We start from the raw sequence: 21273 nt of genomic DNA on the forward strand, positions 1-21273 counted from the left end.
AAATTTCCTATATAACGACTATAAAAAGAAATAATGAATACAAAACTATCTCCAAAATGAAACAGAGAAAACTGTTATACTTGACTCGGTTATCGAATGTCCAGAAAGTTCATGTAAAAAAAAAAAAGAATTTTTTACATGTAAAAAGTGCTTTTACATAACTGACCAGACTGTCGCATAGCTTGACAACTATCAGGTGAACTGCTCATAGCTAGTAAAGTAGTTGTCATCTGTTCCCTGTCGTGTGTTCCAAGCATGGATAAAAGGCTGTACACCATTTCAACTTTTGCACCGAGTTGTTGCTGACTGTAACTCCTACCGGTCTCTTCCTGTAATCATCAGAAATAATATTATTGTAATTGATGCACATAATAAATTATAGAGTAAATATTAATACTAAAAGAAAAAATGAATGATTAGCCAGAAGTATCAGTATATAATTCAAATAAGAAATATCATGTTTATATTACTTTAGTAACAACCATAAACAAATACAAATGAACATAGTCTAAAGAAAATACAAGAGAAATAAAAAAAGAAGATGAAAATACATATTAAAAGATGACACAGGTATACGTAGATTCTGTCGTATACATATTTATCTGGTACTAAATAATTAGCATCTAATGTATACTTCTGAATTAGATGAACTGGCCTCTACACCACAAATAGTGGAAAGAAAATATTTAAGTGCTCCCTAGGCTCTTTGTATCAGATGATGTAGAATTTTAGAGGTCAAATTAGCCTTTGGGCTGACAATTGCAGACGTAAGGTTAAGGTAACTAAAACTTATCTCAACATAAGGTTTACAGTGAACTATTTACTGTTATTTCTTTATATATAGATAAGTATTTGCAACTAAACAAAGTAAATGGAAAACGCATCACATACATAGGTGCATAGAATAAAGGACATATAAATCAAAATCATAGTTCAAGATATAATCGTCAGGAAAAAGAAAACTGAGCATTTTACACAGGGTTCAACCGAATCCACATCCAAATAGCTAAAAATCATAATTGTAACCGGAACATGTACACTACTTTTTTCTTTCATTCCTTTTTCTTTTTCCTCACACAAATAAAACTCATATTTTTCACTAGAGCATGATGACTGCATCTTAACGACTGCTTATAAAAAAGCTAATGGACAAATTTTTCAACTTGAAATATAGTCATAATAAATAAAAGTCTTCCGATCAAAAGAACCAAATAAAAGTGTTCTGATCAGTCATTTTTCAACAATTATCTGAGAACAGCCTTCAGAGAATTTATAGATGCAGTCTACTGTTTTATATAACAAAAACATCTTACCATAATAAACAGGATCCTGTGAATTCTTTGTAGAAAATCTTTTCCCTGACAAAGAATATACTCTTTCTACTCTTTTGAAGTACACTTCTCGCTGACGTGGTCATTATTTTTCAACTCAGCTATGGATGTGGTGTATGTCTGCTATTTAGCTACACTAATCGATATCACCAAACTGGATTAAGCTAATGTCCAAGAAACATTAGAAACTACCGCCTAATTTTGAGTTATCCCCTATCACTTTGTGATCTAACTTCTTTTTGTATATTAAAATGTTTTACGACAGTAGAAAAGGAAACAAAATTGGAATCTCCTAATTCTACAAGTAACCTTTATGTAAACTGCAATATCTTACTTATAAAAAAATAATGATCTAACTGGAGAAACTCCAAAATAATATAAACCCATCAAAACAGCAATTTAAGACCGATGTAGGTAGTAAATACCTGTCCTATACGCTATTTTTTAAATAAGGGTCTCTCATCATAATTTACACAACCCCTTGATTAGATTCATCATTTTATTGGTCAGTTCAAATATATATAAATTGTTTCTCCACCAGATGTTAAGAACAATCTGCCTCTTTTAAAGAAAACCCATTTCATCTAGATCCTGCTGGAAGATCACGTACTTTTTTTTTTCAAAAGTAAGATCATACTTTGTTTTGAGATAGGAAAGGCAACAATATATTCTGAAAATCTTTCACCAGGCTATTTGAATTTATTACTGAGAAAAACCAAAGTAAGAGATGTTTACTTCCCCCTCCACTCACATTTTTATAAGAAAAAATGTTTGTAGAGAATAGAAATAAATAATTATCATCATTAACCCTTTGGAAGGATTAATGAGGTGGTAATACTATAATTAATGCGAAAGGCATTAACTTAATTGTCATAAAACAACTAATTTAATTAAGATGTCAAAAAGTGCATGTAAAGTGCACACATATCTAAACAACTAATTATGAAGTAATCGATGGAAAATTCATAAATTTGAATAAGTAAAATTTTTTCCATAATTAATTTCTATATTCTTAGAGAAACTGAACAGCAGAGTATAATTTAACGAACCTCTTTGTCGCTTCATATTTATTTTGCTGTAAATATTTATTTTTTAATATCTATTAATATATTTCTTTAAATTTTCAAGTAATTTTATCTGAAATTAATAACAAGTACTTTCCTGTAATCTGTTAGCCACCAATCTTATGTTTTATATACAATTATTATTTTTTTCCGATAATAATAACTACTATTAGGAAAAGATTAGATTACTTTTAATTATTACTTTATTTTTCATTACAATAGAGATAACTTTCATCAGGAAAAATAAGGGTCAATTGATAATTTTTCATTTTAAATTCTTAAATAATAGCGGAGTAATGTTAGTATCATTTAATGTTTTGCGGTGCTACTTCAATAACATTAATTTTATTACACTTCTGAATAGGTTTTCAATTCAGCTTCCACTGTGCCCATTAATTTAGGAATATGGTATTATGCATACCCACATCTGTACAATTTACAACAAGAAATGTTTCTTTTTTATTTATTGAGGTATAGAGCTGGGTTTGCAATAAACAATAGTGCAGTTTTAAACAACCACAAAGTGATATGCAATTTGTTAATTCTAGATTTTGCCTCTTAACGAATGCTGTTCATTTCATCTATTGCTGGGCTTTTAAGTAAAATATTGCTCCTTTTTAGGAAAAGGACTTGAAAATGAATAAAAGTACTGTTGTATACTATGACTAATTCCAATACCAAGTGAGCGCTAAAAGTTTATTACTTAATGTGATCATGACTGAAGGGATCGGCGATAAAGAAAGAAACAATAGTTAATTTCTAGGTTTTTGGCTAAAATATAACAGAGATAGGCAAGTCAGCCAGCAGTGGGTATTAGCTGGGAATAATCGAGGTAGACTAAAGGTGTTTCTTAATTGCCATTGCAACAAAGTACCTGTTCTCGTTCCGTCTATTAAACCGGTTTTTGTGGCCGGCAACAAATGTCTCAGATAAAACAGACTGCACAAAATGCTCCAATCACCTTACTGTTAACCATTTTCTTGATTTTTTGATCTGCAATTGGATGGGCATACATAAACTGTTGAGAACATGTGAAGAAATGCAAAATAAAATACAGCAGTACATTCCATCAATTACTGAATTCGTTTCTGTATGAATTCATGTGGCAACAGAAAAATAAAGAATCTGATATTATTGAAATTTTTTTAAACAACATAAAAAAATATTAGCGTACGGAAAAATAAGACAATGATATACATTACTGCTAATAGGAAAGTTTTACTTTTTATTCTAGAATAAATTTTTTTAATTCCACAAAAAATTAAGTTAGGTTATGTTCGGTTAAGTTATAAGTTCGGGTTATGTTTGGTCAATATAAACTATTATTGCAATGGTGCACTGTAGTAGCAATGATGGAGATGCATAGCTGCTATTATACTAAAACTATTTAAGATAAAAACTGTCCCGGCTACTGTTATATTGTGTTCATGCAGTAAAGCACTTGACTTTCGTTTTGAAACTTCTATGAAAAAAAAATTGCATGGAAAACAACAAAAAAAAGAGGTAATCGATAGATATTAATGAAGTACCCAAATTTTACCCTCAAACATTTTTTTTTATTACAACTGCATTCCAATAAATTATTTACATAAATTTGTATCCCAAAGTACGATTTAATTCAGAGACTAAATATAATTTGTTACTCGCTTTTAAAACAAAATAAAAAATAAAAAACCAACAAACATTGTTTTGACCCTGATTACAGATTTCATCAATAAATATTTGTCAGTGAGAAGCACAAAATTTTTTAAAGGTATATACTATTGCTGCTGTACAATAGTCTGTAATTTCAGGCAAGAGGTCATACCTAAGATCAGTTACCATTAAGGAACTTCATATTATATTATCTATAACGTGGAAAGAACTTAGAATTAATTCAAATTTAGATGGTGTGCATATTTTTGTACGTTATCTAAAATTTTTTGTTATGAGTTCAGAAAACTATAAACTTGTTATTAGTACAGAAACTATACACAGTTTTAGATTTTGTATCTTTTTTGACTAGGTTATGTGATTATGGCCTCACAAGATAGCTCATATTTAATAATAACATTATAAATACTCTAATTCCACATTTACCATGCGTCTTACATTTATATCTATCCAAGAGTTCACTTGGTTTTAGAGGTAACAATTTGACTATTTCATCGGATCTGTTAGTTAGCATAAGGGGTTTTATTGACAAATAATTTCAGAACAGGCTACAAGAAAAAATAAAATAAAAGATAATCAAGAAAAGCCAAGTATGATTGGAAGCAATTTTTAGTACCAAACTCAAAAAAAAAAAAAATTGTGTAAGAATTAAAAATTATTTTTTTTTAGTATCCTGCTCTTTCCTGCTATCATTATTTTCAATTTTAATTTACATCAGATTACAAGTACTCACTTTTTAGATTAACACACCAGTTCTAGAACACATAATGATCCTGACTTCAAACTTGCTACCATTGTGATGAAAACCTGGGTTTTTCTTTAAAAAAAAGTCTATGAGTCTACTGTGATTAAATGACGGATCTCGATCGCTGACATAAAACAATAAATATTACTACCTAAATAAATATCGCAATATTCACTGACAATTTAACATCGAATATCGCTCACCAAGAGGTAACAGTCACTCAATTTCAAAACAAATATCTCATTACTAGTATAGCGTTGTTTCATATCGTGTGAAATGAATATAAAATAAGGAGTATATATGTGAACAAACATAAGAAAACAGTATTGTTTGTCTCTGTGGTAACTACATAAGGAGACAGACAGACAGTTGCACTTTATCAGCATCTGACAGACTAATCATTACATGAAAACATTTATTACACTGAAGTAACTGCAAATGTTATCAGAGATTAAAGTTAACATTTTCCTACTGGAAAATAACTCCTCTTAATAAAATGTTAAAAGACAATGTATTGTCAAGTGAATTTAAAATTATATTTTAAAAAGTTCATAAACACATCATCAAGTGGTCCTCAAAAAGTAAATGCTTATAAAATACTATCGTTTTATCATCGCATGTTTTTTATTAGTAAGCACTGAGCACCAACATACGTACAATTCATAATAGATAATAATATTACGTATACATTTTATTGTTATTATTAAATCGGATAAAACAAACAGGTAATCATTACTATTAAAGAAAAATAAATTAATAAGATGAATTAACAAAAATGATTTTAAAGAAATAATGGACACTAATATTAGTAAATATTAAATCTATAATAAGCAACACAGAGGCGATTTAAAAAATTATGATATCAGTTACAATATCAGTCTAGATTACACACATTTTACCTCGAACCAAAGAAGCAGAAACTTTGACTGAAATTCATAACCTGCAATCCAGCTCAGAACAATCATAAATTTCAAAATGGCACCTGCACATCTTATTTCTAAAATAATTAAATTTACCATAGATTTGATACGGTTTAAAAAATAGAAACTGTAATAAAATATCTTACGATATAAATAGTACATACACACACACACACACACATATATATATATATATATATATTCAAATAACAAAATTATTTTATAAGTTTATAAGTAGAATGATGGTACTGACAAGCATCTATTATGTCCGAAATTTTTATATAGAATTTTTTAGAAAACTATAGTGTATGACCTAACGGTTCCAACCGAATTTTAAGATTTGTTTTCCTGACTTTTCCTGATCGATTTAGTAAAAATGTCCAGACTCTCATAATGTTAAGCTATTGCCGTTTACTCTGCAAAATGCATAGATTTTTTTTTTTTTTAAATTAGCCTACTTTTGTGATAAATTTTTTCAGTACGTTGCACTGCAAAGTAGAAAAAAAAAACAATTTTTTTAATAAGTCTCTTGCATAAAAATGAACATCACAGTAACTAAAAGTAACACAGATAACAAATAAAAACTAGTAATACTTAATAGGTATACTAATAATAAAATAAACTAACTAAAACAATTTTTAAAAATAATTGGCTAGCGCCTTAGGTTGCTAACAATTTTTCACGAAAACTAGCCTACATTATTTTGGAAAGTAAACAAAAAGCAATATTTAAAAACCTGGATTGCATAAAAATGCTAAAAACACGGATTCCAATTTAACAAAGAATATATGTACGATCATAATTTAAGAAAAAACTAAATTTACTGTGACTAAAAGTAATATGGATAAGAAAACTGGAAAGAATACTTTATTTTGTACAGAAACAAACGTTATTAACTTTAAAAAAATTTTGTCATTATTCTAGCGTATTTGCAGAATGCCATCAAAGTATGGTACAAGGCAATGGATGATTAATGACACAAGACCATTTAATAGCTCCAAGCTGGAATTTTGATGTTATACAACTATCGGTTAACATAATTTTAAACGTTGCACCAATATCTTCACGTGAACTTACGGATAACTTATTCTGAACAACATTGAGAACCCGCATAATCTCTACCTTAGAAATATTATCTTTGTAACAAAAAGAAGTAATCGTGTTGTCATTTTTTTGGATTCAAATGTATCATTTGCTGCTGAAATACTATTACTCTAATCAGAAGACCCAGGTAAAGAACACAAAAGCTATATCACAACCATCGCTCTCACAACTGCTGATCAAAGTTTTAGTCTGCTGAGTTGAAGTACCACTGAGAGACAAAAATGTTTTCAGTGAAGGCTGAGAATTCCTTTATATCTCATTACGCTACTTCCCTTTATTCTGCAAAGTCACTGCCTTTCGACCCGTACTGTCAAGTCAAAAATGTTTTTACACATCACAAAAAGCATGACACATCACAAAGGCATACACACAATATCATTTTAGGAACAGAATATGCGGATGACATTTTAGTAATATTTAACCCTTATTATAAAAAATAAACATTTAATCATAGCAAATGATTAAAATTTACAATAGAAACTGATAATACAGATAAATAAATTAAGGTATAAACATTAACGAAAACAATGAAATAGTTACTGGAAATTTTAGAAAATAAAGTCATCATAATATTTAAATATTTTTACTTTTAAATATGTAAAAAATAAATATGCAATCATATTATAGCTCGATGCACAAACCATTTATACCCGCAACAACAAAACAAAATTGGGAAAAGAAATAAATCAAATTTATTGGAAACAAAAATGGATGTAGAAATATTATTGTAAAGGATATAAATTTAAAAAATTTTGCTAGGAAAAAACAAACCAAACACATAAACCTATTAAAAATATTAAAACTCTATTAATAAAAATACAAATAAAATAGTAAATGTCTATTTATAATAGTGAAACATATTTAAAATGATGAATAATTTAGCAAAATTTTTGAATCGTACTGAAATTGCATTACAAGATAAATTTAATAGATAAAATTTAATAATGGCGCCATATGTATAAAATTAACTGTAATGAATGTAAAAAAAAAAATATAAATAGGTAAAAGTAACAGATTATCCTTTAAAAATTTGTTAACATATATAAATAATAAAGAATTTTTCAAATGTTCCTGATCAGCTCATTACACGTAAATGTATCATACAATAACAGATATAGAAAAAAATAATAATAATAAACTTGAATATTTTGAATAATTTTACACTTACAAATATAAACATAAATTCTTGCTAATAAATGAACAGCTAAATTTTGAAAATGTGAATTCTTTAAAATGGCACACTCCTGTTGTCTTTAGTAATAGCAAATTATATTTCGGCTGATTGTGATAACTATCAGTTTTAACTTTACTGCTTTACCAAAAATAGTATTTAAATAACCGAATAGAATGATTCAACATCTGAGTGATGTTGAATCTACCAATTCAAAAAGTACTAGTCATGTAAATCATTAAATTATTATTATGTAAATCAACCTTACTAATTATTTGATATATTTATGGTAGTTCCTGTTGGAAATTATGAATTGGACACACTGGATATCGAGTTAGATAAAATTATATACAACTGATCAAACATATACTTTATTTAAACAAAGTTTTTTATTTGCGATAGATTAGTTTCATCCTTTCTCCTATGACATCGTACTTTGAATTACATGATGTCCTAGGATGATGTGTCTTACACGTTCTTTATACAGCAAATGTTATTTGAGGTAAGTTGAAATTAGTTTAAGACAAATAGATCGGTTTGGATATATAAAGTAATATTAAATAAGGGTGTAGGTATGTGAAAACCGATTAAAAACAATTTATTATACTGAATATTTTGATATACATTTTTTATACTGGATTTTAAGAGCATTCATGTTTTTACGAAATTTAGTGAACATTACGACCACTTGTAATCATGAGTGGCCAGTGCTTTTTATTTTGTTGTATATTTTAAATTTTAAAAATGATTAACTGTTTAAATCGGTTTACCTACTTGACAGCCGACTTCACTGTAACAGATTTCAATTTAGTTGTTCATGACATTTATCAGTTTTGACTTTCATGCTTTACCTGAAATAGCGCATGAAGAATAAATGAATTTGAAAAGTACTTACTGTGAAATGTAAATCGGAGTTTACATCGAGCTGACATATTAATTTGGATGTTCATAGTGGATTTAGTTAGTAATAAATAATACATTTATATCATTTCTATTATAATTAACAATGAATATTCCGAATTACTTGTTTAATAGTTCCACTTGATGACCCAGAATTTGAAATGGTGCTATTTTGGTGATGTAATGTTGGTCCGACACTGTGCCACACATTATATTCGGCCGGCCACTTTTGAATACTTCCTTCGCTACACGATATTGACGTCTAAAACAAAGAAACAAACAAAAAAGTAAAACCTTAGATTGGCATCTGACATGCATTCAACTCCTAATTGAAAATGATGTAAACAGATTATTAGTAACTTTATATTATTTAATCTCCCAGTAATAATAGTAAAAGTAAAAATATAATTTTTTCAGTTTATTATGTAACTAACTAAAAAATGTAACAAACGTCAAAAATAAATTTCTACATTAAACAGAAAATCAAATTTTCCATCAAGCTGATCTCAGAATCAGTAACACTGCTAAGAAGTACATTAACATAAAACAAATAGTACCTCTTACAAACTATGATTATCTTGACAAGATGATATGTATACGTTTTACCACTACGGCTTTGTCCTAGGACTTTGGCACCCTGTTAGTTGTAACAAACACAATGACATAATACTATCAGCATCTTACGAGATTCTATTGCAAACAATATATTTGACGTGGCACAATAGAAGATAAATGAAAGTAAAATAAATGCAGTTTAACTGTTTACTTTTTTCTATCTTTGTTAGTTGCTATGTGGTTCTGTGGCAAATTTGACCTTTGACTCCTTTTTTATTTACACCAAACACCGTAGCAGTAATAGTACAAGTTTGGACTTGTCCCTTGTTATCTGCACCAAACCTATAAGTACCACTTTCCCAGAAGCCACCAAATTTATTACTGTCAATTATTATTTTCCAAATTTACCTGTATAAGAGTGTAATTACGTTTTTATTTGCAACGTAATATTTCTCAAAATATTCAGTTTATTATTATTATTATTTATGTATTTCACATGTTATTATTATTATTATTATTATTATATTATATTATATTATATTATTATTATTATTATTTATGTATGACACACACACAATGAGGTGATCAGGAAAATGTGAAAAATTCTTTCTTTTTTTTATGTTACCAAATTTTTAAAGGATGACCTGTTAGTTTTATCTACATACATTTCTTTACATTATTTACACTTAATTTTACATATGCCACTGCTGTTGTCAATATGATTTAAGTAATTACATATTTAAATGGATTATTTTTAAATAATCCAAACAAAGTGTTACTGGTGCTTTCTGAGTTCAGTCTACTAGCAAAAATAATGAAAAAAGTTCTTATAAACATCGGTCTGGAAACGCTCCATTGGTGAGTTATACTAGCATAACTCAGCAGTTAGCTAGACAGAAAGATTTCGTCCTGGGCGCAAAGATTGAACTAAACCCATACTAAAATTCTACAAACCCAAATTAGGGGGTAAACCTGAGGGTGTCTTAAGGTTTTGACCTGACAAATTTGATAAACAGGTTCCAGAACCACATCTGCAGTAGTTTTAATAATATGACATAAAACAGAAAAATCTATAGTCTAAAATAGGTTTTTAAATTTGTAATAAAAAAGGTTGTTAAATGACCAATAAATGTGTGAAATCTATTATCAACACTTATAGAAAATTTAATTCTGAGAAAACTGATACAAAGTAACCGAAAAACAAATACAAGTTCAAGAAGTTTGATTTTATTACAAACAGTTACCATACGAAAACGAAAGGATTACATACACAAAGCATCTTTGCTTTGCTACAAAACGATACAAAAGAGAGCATTTTATTAAAGATAAAGATAAAATTAAAAAGTTAACAGAATAAACAAACCGATACTGTTATTCAGATAATAAAGTTTATGTCATTTTCTCCTTGAATTCAGTCAAATTGAAAATTTGAGAAATGATTTCGTTAAGTTGGTAACACAGAAATCAACTGGCCAACAATACATTTTATGTAATCTTATCAGTGCATTGCATGTTCTGCATTACTGCTATGAATTGTTTCCAGTATAGCTGCAGAATATCAAAGACTTTTCCTGACCATAGAGTTCTACATCATAAAATAATTAGTGTAATATTCCATACACTACAAGAAACGAGTATAACTTCCCGGCATTAGTACTCACCACACGATCATTCTGCCCACCATGATGCCAAAAATTGATGACACCATTAATGAGGCTACTCTATGCAGTATGAGTGTTAATACATGATGCCTTTCCCAGCAGTTCAGAATTCCCCAGTTTATGGTATCGAAGACACTTCATAACAAGCTTATCCGTATCATAATCAGCTTATCCATACTTGGATTATCACATTCAAGTGCAAAATCTTAAACCATGAGATCCTTTTTGTTTGCCGTATTGCAACTGATTGAATATGAACCGTCGCTCAGTTTAATCGAAATGATATCAACAATCTTTGTAACAAACACGCTTGTTTAAGTCAATCCACACACGACAGTAGAACATAATTTCCAATACCAATTTAGCATCAATGTGTGGTGCGGTCTAGTTTACAATCGGTTAATTGAACCATTCATTCTCCCAGGATGTCTAAATTACATCATTTACTTGGAATTCCTTAAGGGAAAATTGCCACTGCTATTAGATGTTCCACTACCATCAAGATAATGTGTACGCACTTTCAGCACGATGATGCGTCTTCGCACTTCTCACGGGCCATATCAGCATACTTAAATGAGCAATTCCCAGTTGGATAGAGCGCTGGACTGGGTAAGGCAGGCCACAGTCCTGGCCACAAAGATTACCTGATCTAACACAATTAGATTTTTGCGTGTGGGGATGGATGAAAAGTAATGTATACAAGAAAAATGTTCATACGCATGAAAATTTGGTTGCTAATATTACAGATGTCTCCACAGAAATTAAATAAAGTCTAGCAGAATTGTGGAGAGCAAGTCAGTAAACTGAAAGCATGCAGCCAAACGTATTAAAGCAGGAGAGATTTTTTTAAAAAGTGCTGTAAATTTTATTAAGTGATCAATAACATTTTAATTTTTTTTAACATCGAGTCAATTGTATGTCGTTAGCTTCATCTTTCTGTAGTTGATAACATTTAAAAATTGTTTACAGTTATGTGTTAGTAATAAAATTTCTTGAATTTATATTTGTCTTTTAATTGGCTATTTTACATCAATTTTCTCAGAGTTAAATTTTCTGCAAGTCTTGATAATAAATTTTGGGCATTTATTAATCATTTAACAAAGTTTTTATATTACAAACCTAAAAAAGTTTTTTTAGACCACAGATTTTTCCATTTTACGTCTGATATTATGAAAACTGCTGGAAATACGGTTCTGGGACATGTTTTATTCAACTTTTCAGGTTAAAAACCTTATGAAACCATTTACTTCTTAATCTGGGTCCTAGCATTTCAGTATGGTTTTAGTTCACTCTTTGCCCAGGAATCAGGGCAAAATTTTTCACCAGCTGCAACTCAATAACGGAGCATTTTCCAAACCTATGTTCATATGAATTTTTTTCATTATTTTCACTAGCAGAATGAGTTCAGAAAGTGCAAGTAACATTATATGAATAGCTCTGTACACAATACAAAGCTACAAAAGAGTGATCTGATTTACAGCTTAAATGTGGATACTTTCTAAAGTACTCCTGTATTAATAACACAGGTATAATAAATAACTTCTTATTCTGGTATTCTTTGTTAAAGTTATTAAAAATTTTAACAAAAATTTAAAGTTAATTTAAAAAGAAACTGAAAATTCTACAACAGCAGATCAAAAAAATTATTCACAGGATGGACTGTAACTATTTAACTTTAAAAATGGATAAAACCGTTGCACTGTGCTTTCAGGTAGAGGTAAGGTTGCTAATCGTGTGCATGGAATCTACTAATGATTTACGTATTATTTTGTTCTCAATAAAACACTAAGGGTGGTGAATCTTCCATTCCTAAAATATTTGGCGAAAATCTTTCAGATATTATTAGGGTCAAATATCAGGATAACCTCCAAGAGATGATGCTGGATAATCTGAAAATTTTCAGATGAACTAAACCTGAGAACCTCTACAATTTAGTTTTAGTTGTACCTTCAAATGTCTAAGATTTGAAAAATTAATAAGCATATGAACGGAGAAGTCTTCTCAAACTACAATTCTGTGGGGTCAGAAAAATAAAACACGAGTTTATGGAAGAATTCAACCTTGGAAACCTTCAAAATCTAAAACTAATATTTAAAAAGAAATATTTCCTTGGAATTATAAACATAAATTCTCTAATCAAAGGTGGGAAATAGATAAAATTAACAAAACTTCTTGATAAATTCAATACGGGGCGATTCAAAAAGACTTTGCAACTTTAAACTGTAAAAAAATTTGTTTAGATAACTTACAAATTTGGTTGAGGTCTCCTTACACAGCAAGATCGAACATAAAGAAATTTAAATACAATTCCATAAAAAAAATCCTAACAGGATGAAACAGAATGTTCCAAATGTAAAACATAAACTTCCAAAATAAAGCAGACTGAAAAAATTCCCAAGGATTGGAAAAATTCTTTCATTCATCAATTTCATAAAAAATGAGAAAATACAGATTAAAATGATCACAGAGGCATATTTCTCCTACCTGAACTCTGTAAAATATTATCCATTACTCTACAAGATAGAATACAGTATACCGTACAGAAAGAGCTCGAGGAATACCAAAACTGTTTTAGGCCAAGAAGAAATTGCGCAGAACAAATTTTTAACCTTAAAATATTATTAAATTATTTTAAAAGTAAGTATCCTGAGATGACCACGATTTACATAGACTTAAAAAAAAGCACACTATTCCATTTATAGAAAATCACTATTTAAAATATTAAAGTTAATTTAGAAATCGAAAACATACAGTAAAACATATTGAAATTAAGACCGTAGGGAGACGGGCAAGGAGATGAATATCCCCTTGTTTATTTAATCGGGCCTTAGAAAAACTTATAAGGAAATGGAGAATAAAATTAAAGAAATTAGAAATATATCAAAATAAGAGTTAAAAATAGTAGCTTTAATATAAATGTTCTTGCGTTTGCAGTCGATTTGGTAATATAGTCAAAATACAAAAAAAAAACAATAACAAAATGTCAGAATAAGAAAAATGTACAAATTAGATCGGTCAACTAATCTCGTTTGAAAAAACCAAACCGTCCTTTAACTCTGAATCTAAAAATTCAATCCAAAAAAATTAAATTAAAAACAAACTTCTTAAAACGGTCGATCAATATAAATATTTAGAAGAAATCAAACGGAATAAATATAAACAGAAGAAATGGATTTAGCACTTCTCAAAATTCATAACGTTTAACATTTATAACAAAGAATGTTATCTATTAATATTAAAGCCAGACACTATAAAACGGTAATTCTAACCACAGCCTTATACGGGAATCTGAATGTTTGCAAATATGTAGATCAGAAAATAAATCCTAAGGAAAACAAACAGCCCAACGGTTCAGAAAATTTATTTTAGTAATCGCAAAAGCTAAAATAGAAGATAGAGACGAATTTACACATTTAACTCGTGAAAGATTTCATAAAATGAAAAATAAAGTAAACGCGAAAGAAAATTGATGGAATAAAGGAACCGACTACAAAAAATCAAAAGGAGAATATTTTTGGGGAAAACACTAAGCTTATCATCATTATTAAATATTTATTACGTCTAAAGATATTCCTGAACAAAATATATCATCTGTCGGGACACTATTCAAAACTAAGAACAAGCTTTTAAAATAAAAAATGGGCTTAGGTCATCGTTTGGTGTCCCGCAAGTATGAATCGTGTAAATCGATATTTACAAATTTAACGTTAACTTAAACTTATCCTTGCGTTTATATTTACGAATGTGCAATCAATCTTTGCTAAAAACAATGTTCATTTATTCCTAAAAAATAACAATATCCTCTTTTACCGAATCGGAAAAAAAATCTGTTTTCATACGACTCGACACAATACTTCGCCTTATGAGAAAGAAAGTAATTATGCTTTTGTAACCATTTTTAATAAATTACCGGACGGTTTGAAAATTCTTCCGACTAATTTATTTTAAGTACGATTAAGAGATTTCTGCTACCAGAAACGATACTATGTCGATGAAATTTTAAATACCGATTAAAATAAACACCTGATTTTCTGCATCCTGTTCACGTTCAGAAATTATACATTCGAAATAACTTTCAATAGCGCCTTCGTACTGTAAATTACTTCGCGGTTAATTTTTTTTATTAAGTATTATTTCACGCGTACGTATTTAAATAATCGATACGGACTTCTATCGCATTTATAATTTATCTATATAATATATTGTTGTGTACCGATCGGAATAAAAGATTTATTTTACGATTATAATATAATATAATCCACCGACAACTAATTACAATACGCTACATCAAGATACAACAATATACTTCTAAACCGCATAGAAAGAATCTTTTCACGCTACACTTGTGACGAGGAAAAATATGAGGGCGGTCGTACAATGTGCAAAAAAGAAGCAAAACAGTCATTTGTAACCGGTGAAGGGCATCATTAAAGAAGGTTTCCCGTATCACAAGGATCAGAGCACACCGTTAATTATAATAGAAGAGAGAGACCGATGACAGAAAGAGAGAAGACATCATAAGACCTTTGAGTTACGTTTACTTCAAATTTTATAAAAAGCGACTTAATTATATTAAATTAACATTTTAAATACAAAAGGGTCTTCGGTTCCACAACGTTTATATAAGATAAAAACAAACTACAAAAAAATGTATTAAACCATAAGTGATTTTCTGTTCTTTTGCTTTTTATTCTTATTCAAATCGAATAAAATTTTAGCGGCTGCAAATAATTAAATATTAATAAAGGATTTTTAAATAAAGGACTTAACGAAAAATTAAATATAAAGATGCAGTACAAGTCCCGTTATTCGAAGTCAAATTAACCGGTCGGCGGTATAGGAAGAAAAATGTAATTTCTGCGCAATCGGATAGTTATTGTACACTATAGTTCCATTATATTCCTTAATCTACTTCATTCGCGTACTGCAAGTATTACTGACGGAAAGGGTTGTCCTTCCCGTTCAGATAATGTTTACCTATTAAGCATTAGTAGATGACCGCTAACAAATAAATACGGAATAACGTTAGAGGATAGATTAAAACGAAACAAGAAGGTGCAAAAAAACGTAAGTTAGAAAAAGCAAACGTTTTAAATAATTTAAAAAAGGAAATGGAGGCTATTAAGGAGTTAAAATCTTAGCTTCAAATAAAGTAGAATAGAGACAGATGAGATTGAACAGACCTGTTTCGGAGCGGATAGCCACGTCGCTGTATGATGATGACGGAAAAATATTCAACAAAAAAAGATCAATGAAACATATTTTTTATAATTTTTAATAAAAAAAAAATATGAAATTATTGTTTATGTAATAATTTCCACTTACAAACAATCTTTAATAGTAATGTTCGAGCGCTTTCGGATTATTAATTCATCCTCAGAAACAATGATGTGTTACACATTATAATTATTTAACGTCGCATATCATTAATTATACTACACTGAATTTTTATAAAAATATAAATATAACAATTGATCGTCAAAAGATAAAATAAAGTCGTCTAGTAATTTCTGTAAAATTTCAGAAGTATCCGAAATTACACCAAACTCGATCGAGAGAGCAAACAGAACTTCCTTTCATCGTTTGTGTCCCTAGATCCTATATACTACGCCCCAGGAAACCCTCTACCCCTGCTCGTGAACCAAGGAACGCCACGAGTCCCATTTCGCAGCCGGATGTCGTTACTTTATGAAAGTAATGAGATCTCCGATCTCTGTATTCGGCAACAAGGAGCTGCCCGTCGTTCCGGATCACCCTCTCGTTGAGAAGCTCTCCGTAAACGACGACAAACAACCCTCTTCGTGCCTGACAGTTCCTTATTGCACCGTGATGCAAGCTTCTTTCGGCGGAAACTTCGGGGAATTGAACACTCAGCGGTATCGATAAAAGCCGCCGACAAACCGACCGCCAGGTCTTCCAAATCAAAGACATCCAGACTCCGACCCAAAACCCGGAGCGTGGCTGAAAGAGAATCGACAAACGTTTTCCGCTCCGCATGCCTGTGCAGGAAACGACCCGGTGAACGGGAAAGTTACATCGGTAGCGCTCGGTCGAGCTACCGGCAATCTCATAGACGATCGATCGATGATCACTTGAGCGGTCATCAACTAACTTCAAATTACAAACATCCGCAGGGATAAATCTACCGACGGGAACATCGATTTTCGTTCCACCAAACAATCGACGCCCGTCTACCGTACCTACGTAGGTGGGCAACTCACCGCGTACGTTATATACCTGTAGATGATTCCGGGCTAAAACTCTCTATAAATTCGCCCGCATCATCGGTAAAACCGCTACGCCAAAAGAGCGACTTAGCATTCACATCCGCAACTACAAGAATCGGAACCGGTGCCGGAGAATCTTAGGATTTTATCCCTAACCTCAAAATGACGGTCGGCAGGATCTCTATACTGGAAATATGAACTAAAAAGATACAGATGCAAGTTCCGAACATCCACACGGACAACGACACGATGATTATTTGAGAGCTGTCGAATAAAAACACAATCAAGTTCCTTTCTGCACAAAACAGCGCACGCGCTTCCAGAACCTCTTCCGACCAAAAAAACAGGACAGATATACGGACACAGTATACGGTTGCTGAAACAAAACAACATCCTCTTGCCTTTAGGCTCGACTTTCACGTCGGATTTTCCGACTTTAAAAGAGTCAGAGATGACCCGCAGTTTCTTTGTCGTCAGCGATGACGACTAACCCCTTTATCGTCTCTCTAACATTACGAATTCTAAGGTTCTGCCTTTCGGCGAAGACTACTCGTCCTTCATCTCCTTAGTTGTTTTAGTAGTCGTCCCTCCCTTTAGGTCGATGAACACAACCTCCGGCTGCTTACGGGAAAGATTAGTTTCCCGTCTTTCAGCAACTCCGCGTACCGTTTACGCTAAGGCAACCCCTGCTGTGGAACCAAGGGCGGAGCGAAAACTACCTCCCGCACAACCTCTCTCGCTTCAGGCTTAATAGCCGATTTTTCATAGCCTCGAGCCAAGACCTCAACAACGGATTTGAGTTTCCTGCTCTTAGGGAGAAAATTACTCCGCACATTAGCCTTAGTACCTCTCGGGTTTACCGAAACTTAATTCGTAGTATTTCTCTTCAAAACCCCGTACTAACGGGACTGAACCTCCAGACCTACCGTTACCTTTAGAAAACTACTCGATCGTTAATCGATCTTTATTCTTTCCGGCCCGCGAAGAACCAGAAGAGGATGAGGAATCGTCGAGCCTAACCTCAATCGTTTCCTTATTATCCTCGCGAAATTTAGCCCGCTTGGACCGACTCTTTATTTCTTCGGTTTCAGGCGTTTCTGAAATCACAAACACAACAAAAACAATATCCTTAACACAAAATGCACACTGATGTTGTAAATAAACAACAGTCGGTGACCACACACGTTAACAAAATAACTTCCAATAGAAAAACAAGTAAACAAAGATGACAACCGATAAAAAAAACGTAAATAAAACGGTTGCTAATAAACAACAACTTTTAACTTTAATATAAATTAATATTAAAGTGTCCAAGTCAGTCCCGGTCACAAAAAGGCCAAACAAACTACTATTTATACAAGCGGCCTAGATAACCTATACAACCAAAAATTTACAAATAAATAATATATACATAGCAATCGCTTACAAACTATACGGTACATAAATTTTTATTAAAATTACTTAAGAGATTTCCTTTATCCAACTATATTATTTGTGGCCGACTGTATCCACACGTTCTCTCCTCTTTTTGAATTGTGTTATCATCTTGTCTCACCATCCATCAGTTTTCCTTATCCTCAATCCCTTATTCCCATTATCGATTTTAGGGCTAAAAGTTTGGCCCTTTTTAGTAACGATTTGATTACACGAAGGAATTTTATAAATTAGTACTTCTGTTTAAATTTTTAATTTAATTTTCAAATTCACAGTTTTAGATTAAAACTTACGATGGAGTACACTAAAATCACGGTATTCGTTGTTAAATAAAGGGTACGACTCTACAATCTTTAACGATTTGGAAAAACATTTTAAAGATTTAAAACCAAAAATTTGACGGAAAAAACATCACGTTATGACAACCCTACCCGAAAGTATGGCTGTTTAATTTGTTTCACATCTACTTTTAAAAGCAGGATGTACAATACCTCTTAAATAATTGTACGACGGTAAAACGCTAAGAAACAAAATGCGATTTAGAAAAGGCCTTCGATCGCAAAATTTTGATCGAGCAATTTTTTCCGATCTCCGGTCGCTTTCGGTTTCGTTCGAGTTTATTTATATATTTTCCATCTTTTATCCTCGACGACTGAATTCCCTGTTCTTCATATTCGAACGAGGAATGAAGATAAAGCTTTCTTCCTGCTACGTGTTCGCCGCAAGGAACTGTTTCGCGCGTTATAATCGGATCCGAAGGTAGACGTTAATTTATTTATTAAAAAAAAATCAAGAGGTTAACACAACCCGACAAAGAAAAAAAACATATTTTTGTACCGCTAAATAAACAAAAACAGACGGTAAATAAACGTATACGAGGACAACTCTGTGAGATTTCAACATCGATGTCAGGTGTCGGGCGGTAGGTGCGGTAGGAATGAGTGTTAATGCGCTTGTGACGCGTAACAAGTTTCTGTTGAAGGTGAACAACCCCTAAAACCTTTCAAAATAATTATAACGACCCTGTTTTCACGACTATCTATTCTAAACTTATACGCTCCCTTCTGAAGCGATATATCACCCGGATATTTTAATCTCGTTTCGATTACGTACAAACACCGATACTACTTTTTCAGCGCAAATAGACATTCTCTTATTATCTTCTTGATTTTTAATTACGACTAAATCGATTAACTTTTACTAATGCTACAAAAAAAAGTCGCCTTTTTACCGAATCGTAAACACAGGTTAACATATTTGAATTTACGTAATTAACAAACTACTTAGTAATTTATTAAAAAACTTTTTTTTTCATTCTTTTCAGAATTACAAAAGATTCCTAAACATCTATTGAATAACAACCGTATCAGGTTGTATAATAAATTCTCACAACCGCTTACGGCATTACTATTTTTTTTAAATTTAGCTTCTTTCTTTAATTTTTTTCTGCTATTACTTTGTTTTAATCCTTATTCGTTTATAAGAAATTCAAAAATTTGCAGTTTTTTAGTTAACAATTAACGCGTTTTATTTATTATCATTTTTTTACTTCCGGTAATGATTTACAATTCCTCAAAAGCAGAAGATTAATAAGCTGTATATGTTTATCGAAGGAACATTATAATCCAAACTCGGCTTCAAAATTTTGATCAAGCGCTTTTTCAATCGCCTTCTTTCGATTTTATTCAAATTTATTTATGTATTTTTCACCTTATACGCTAAACACACTATATTCCCTGACGTTCTCACTTGAAGCAACGAGTACATTTAATACTGTATTTTTATATACGGCATGCGTAAAGTTGTAATAAAGCTTCAGACTTCTGAAAAATGTAAAAAAAGGCGGTAGAAATTCCACGAAACCGTACTGAAATTGCATTAAAATAATTTTTAATTCTGTAGTAGAATCAGATTCACGTCCGACTAATCGGTAACGGGAGGTACAACATACCTTGCTGTAAAAACCACTGTTCACAGAGTTCTGAAATAAAGTCTACGAATGAAGTTTACAAAATAAAACTTACGAAAAAAGAAAATAAATAAAAATAAAGAATCGGCAAAAGTTATGTTAAACTTTCCTGAAAAATTACCGACGATATGACTACTAATACACGACCCCCCTCTATTGTTGTACCGACCAAAATGTTAATTTAGACATTATCCCGTACGCAGAAGCCACCGACCCAAATTTAAATATTTTTAGCCCGCTTAATCGCGACTTATCGATCCGATCGACGCTATTATGCGCACCCGTGTACGCACGCAATTTGTCTTCCGCTTCGTTGAAAGCGCAATGTATTTAATCGTATTCCGTTATAATTGGAAAGAGATTTTCTGAAAAATTAGGTATCAAATGCGTGCGCGAGACATTACTATACAAAATGACCGTATGACGCGAAGATCGGCAATTTTGTTATCACCGACAGAAAAATATTTCTGCTTAAAGATATTCGTTCACATCTTGTACTATCTTCGGCCTGCGGTCATTAAGACGTAATTTTAAACACG

At 31.1% G+C, this 21273-nt stretch overlaps 1 protein-coding gene across 8 annotated transcripts in view; it reads right to left on the minus strand.

The window, feature by feature from the left end:
• Positions 1–21273, minus strand: part of LOC142330508 (uncharacterized) — a 235892-nt gene that overhangs the window by 88041 nt on the left and 126578 nt on the right. For 6 of the 8 annotated variants that reach the window (XM_075375821.1, XM_075375820.1, XM_075375822.1 and 3 more), the window contains 2 exons: positions 9013–9150; positions 167–329 (listed from right to left, as the gene is read on the minus strand). In XM_075375821.1, coding sequence (XP_075231936.1) covers positions 167–329; positions 9013–9150 — 301 coding nt within the window. Of the gene's footprint in view, positions 1–166; positions 330–4781; positions 5198–9012; positions 9151–9445; positions 9576–21273 lie in introns of those variants that run through there. The other 2 variants (XM_075375826.1, XM_075375827.1) reach the window with 2 other exon arrangements.

The sequence above is a fragment of the Lycorma delicatula genome, chromosome 9 (genome assembly GCF_047948215.1).
Source record: "Lycorma delicatula isolate Av1 chromosome 9, ASM4794821v1, whole genome shotgun sequence".
Lineage (NCBI taxonomy): Eukaryota > Metazoa > Arthropoda > Insecta > Hemiptera > Fulgoridae > Lycorma > Lycorma delicatula.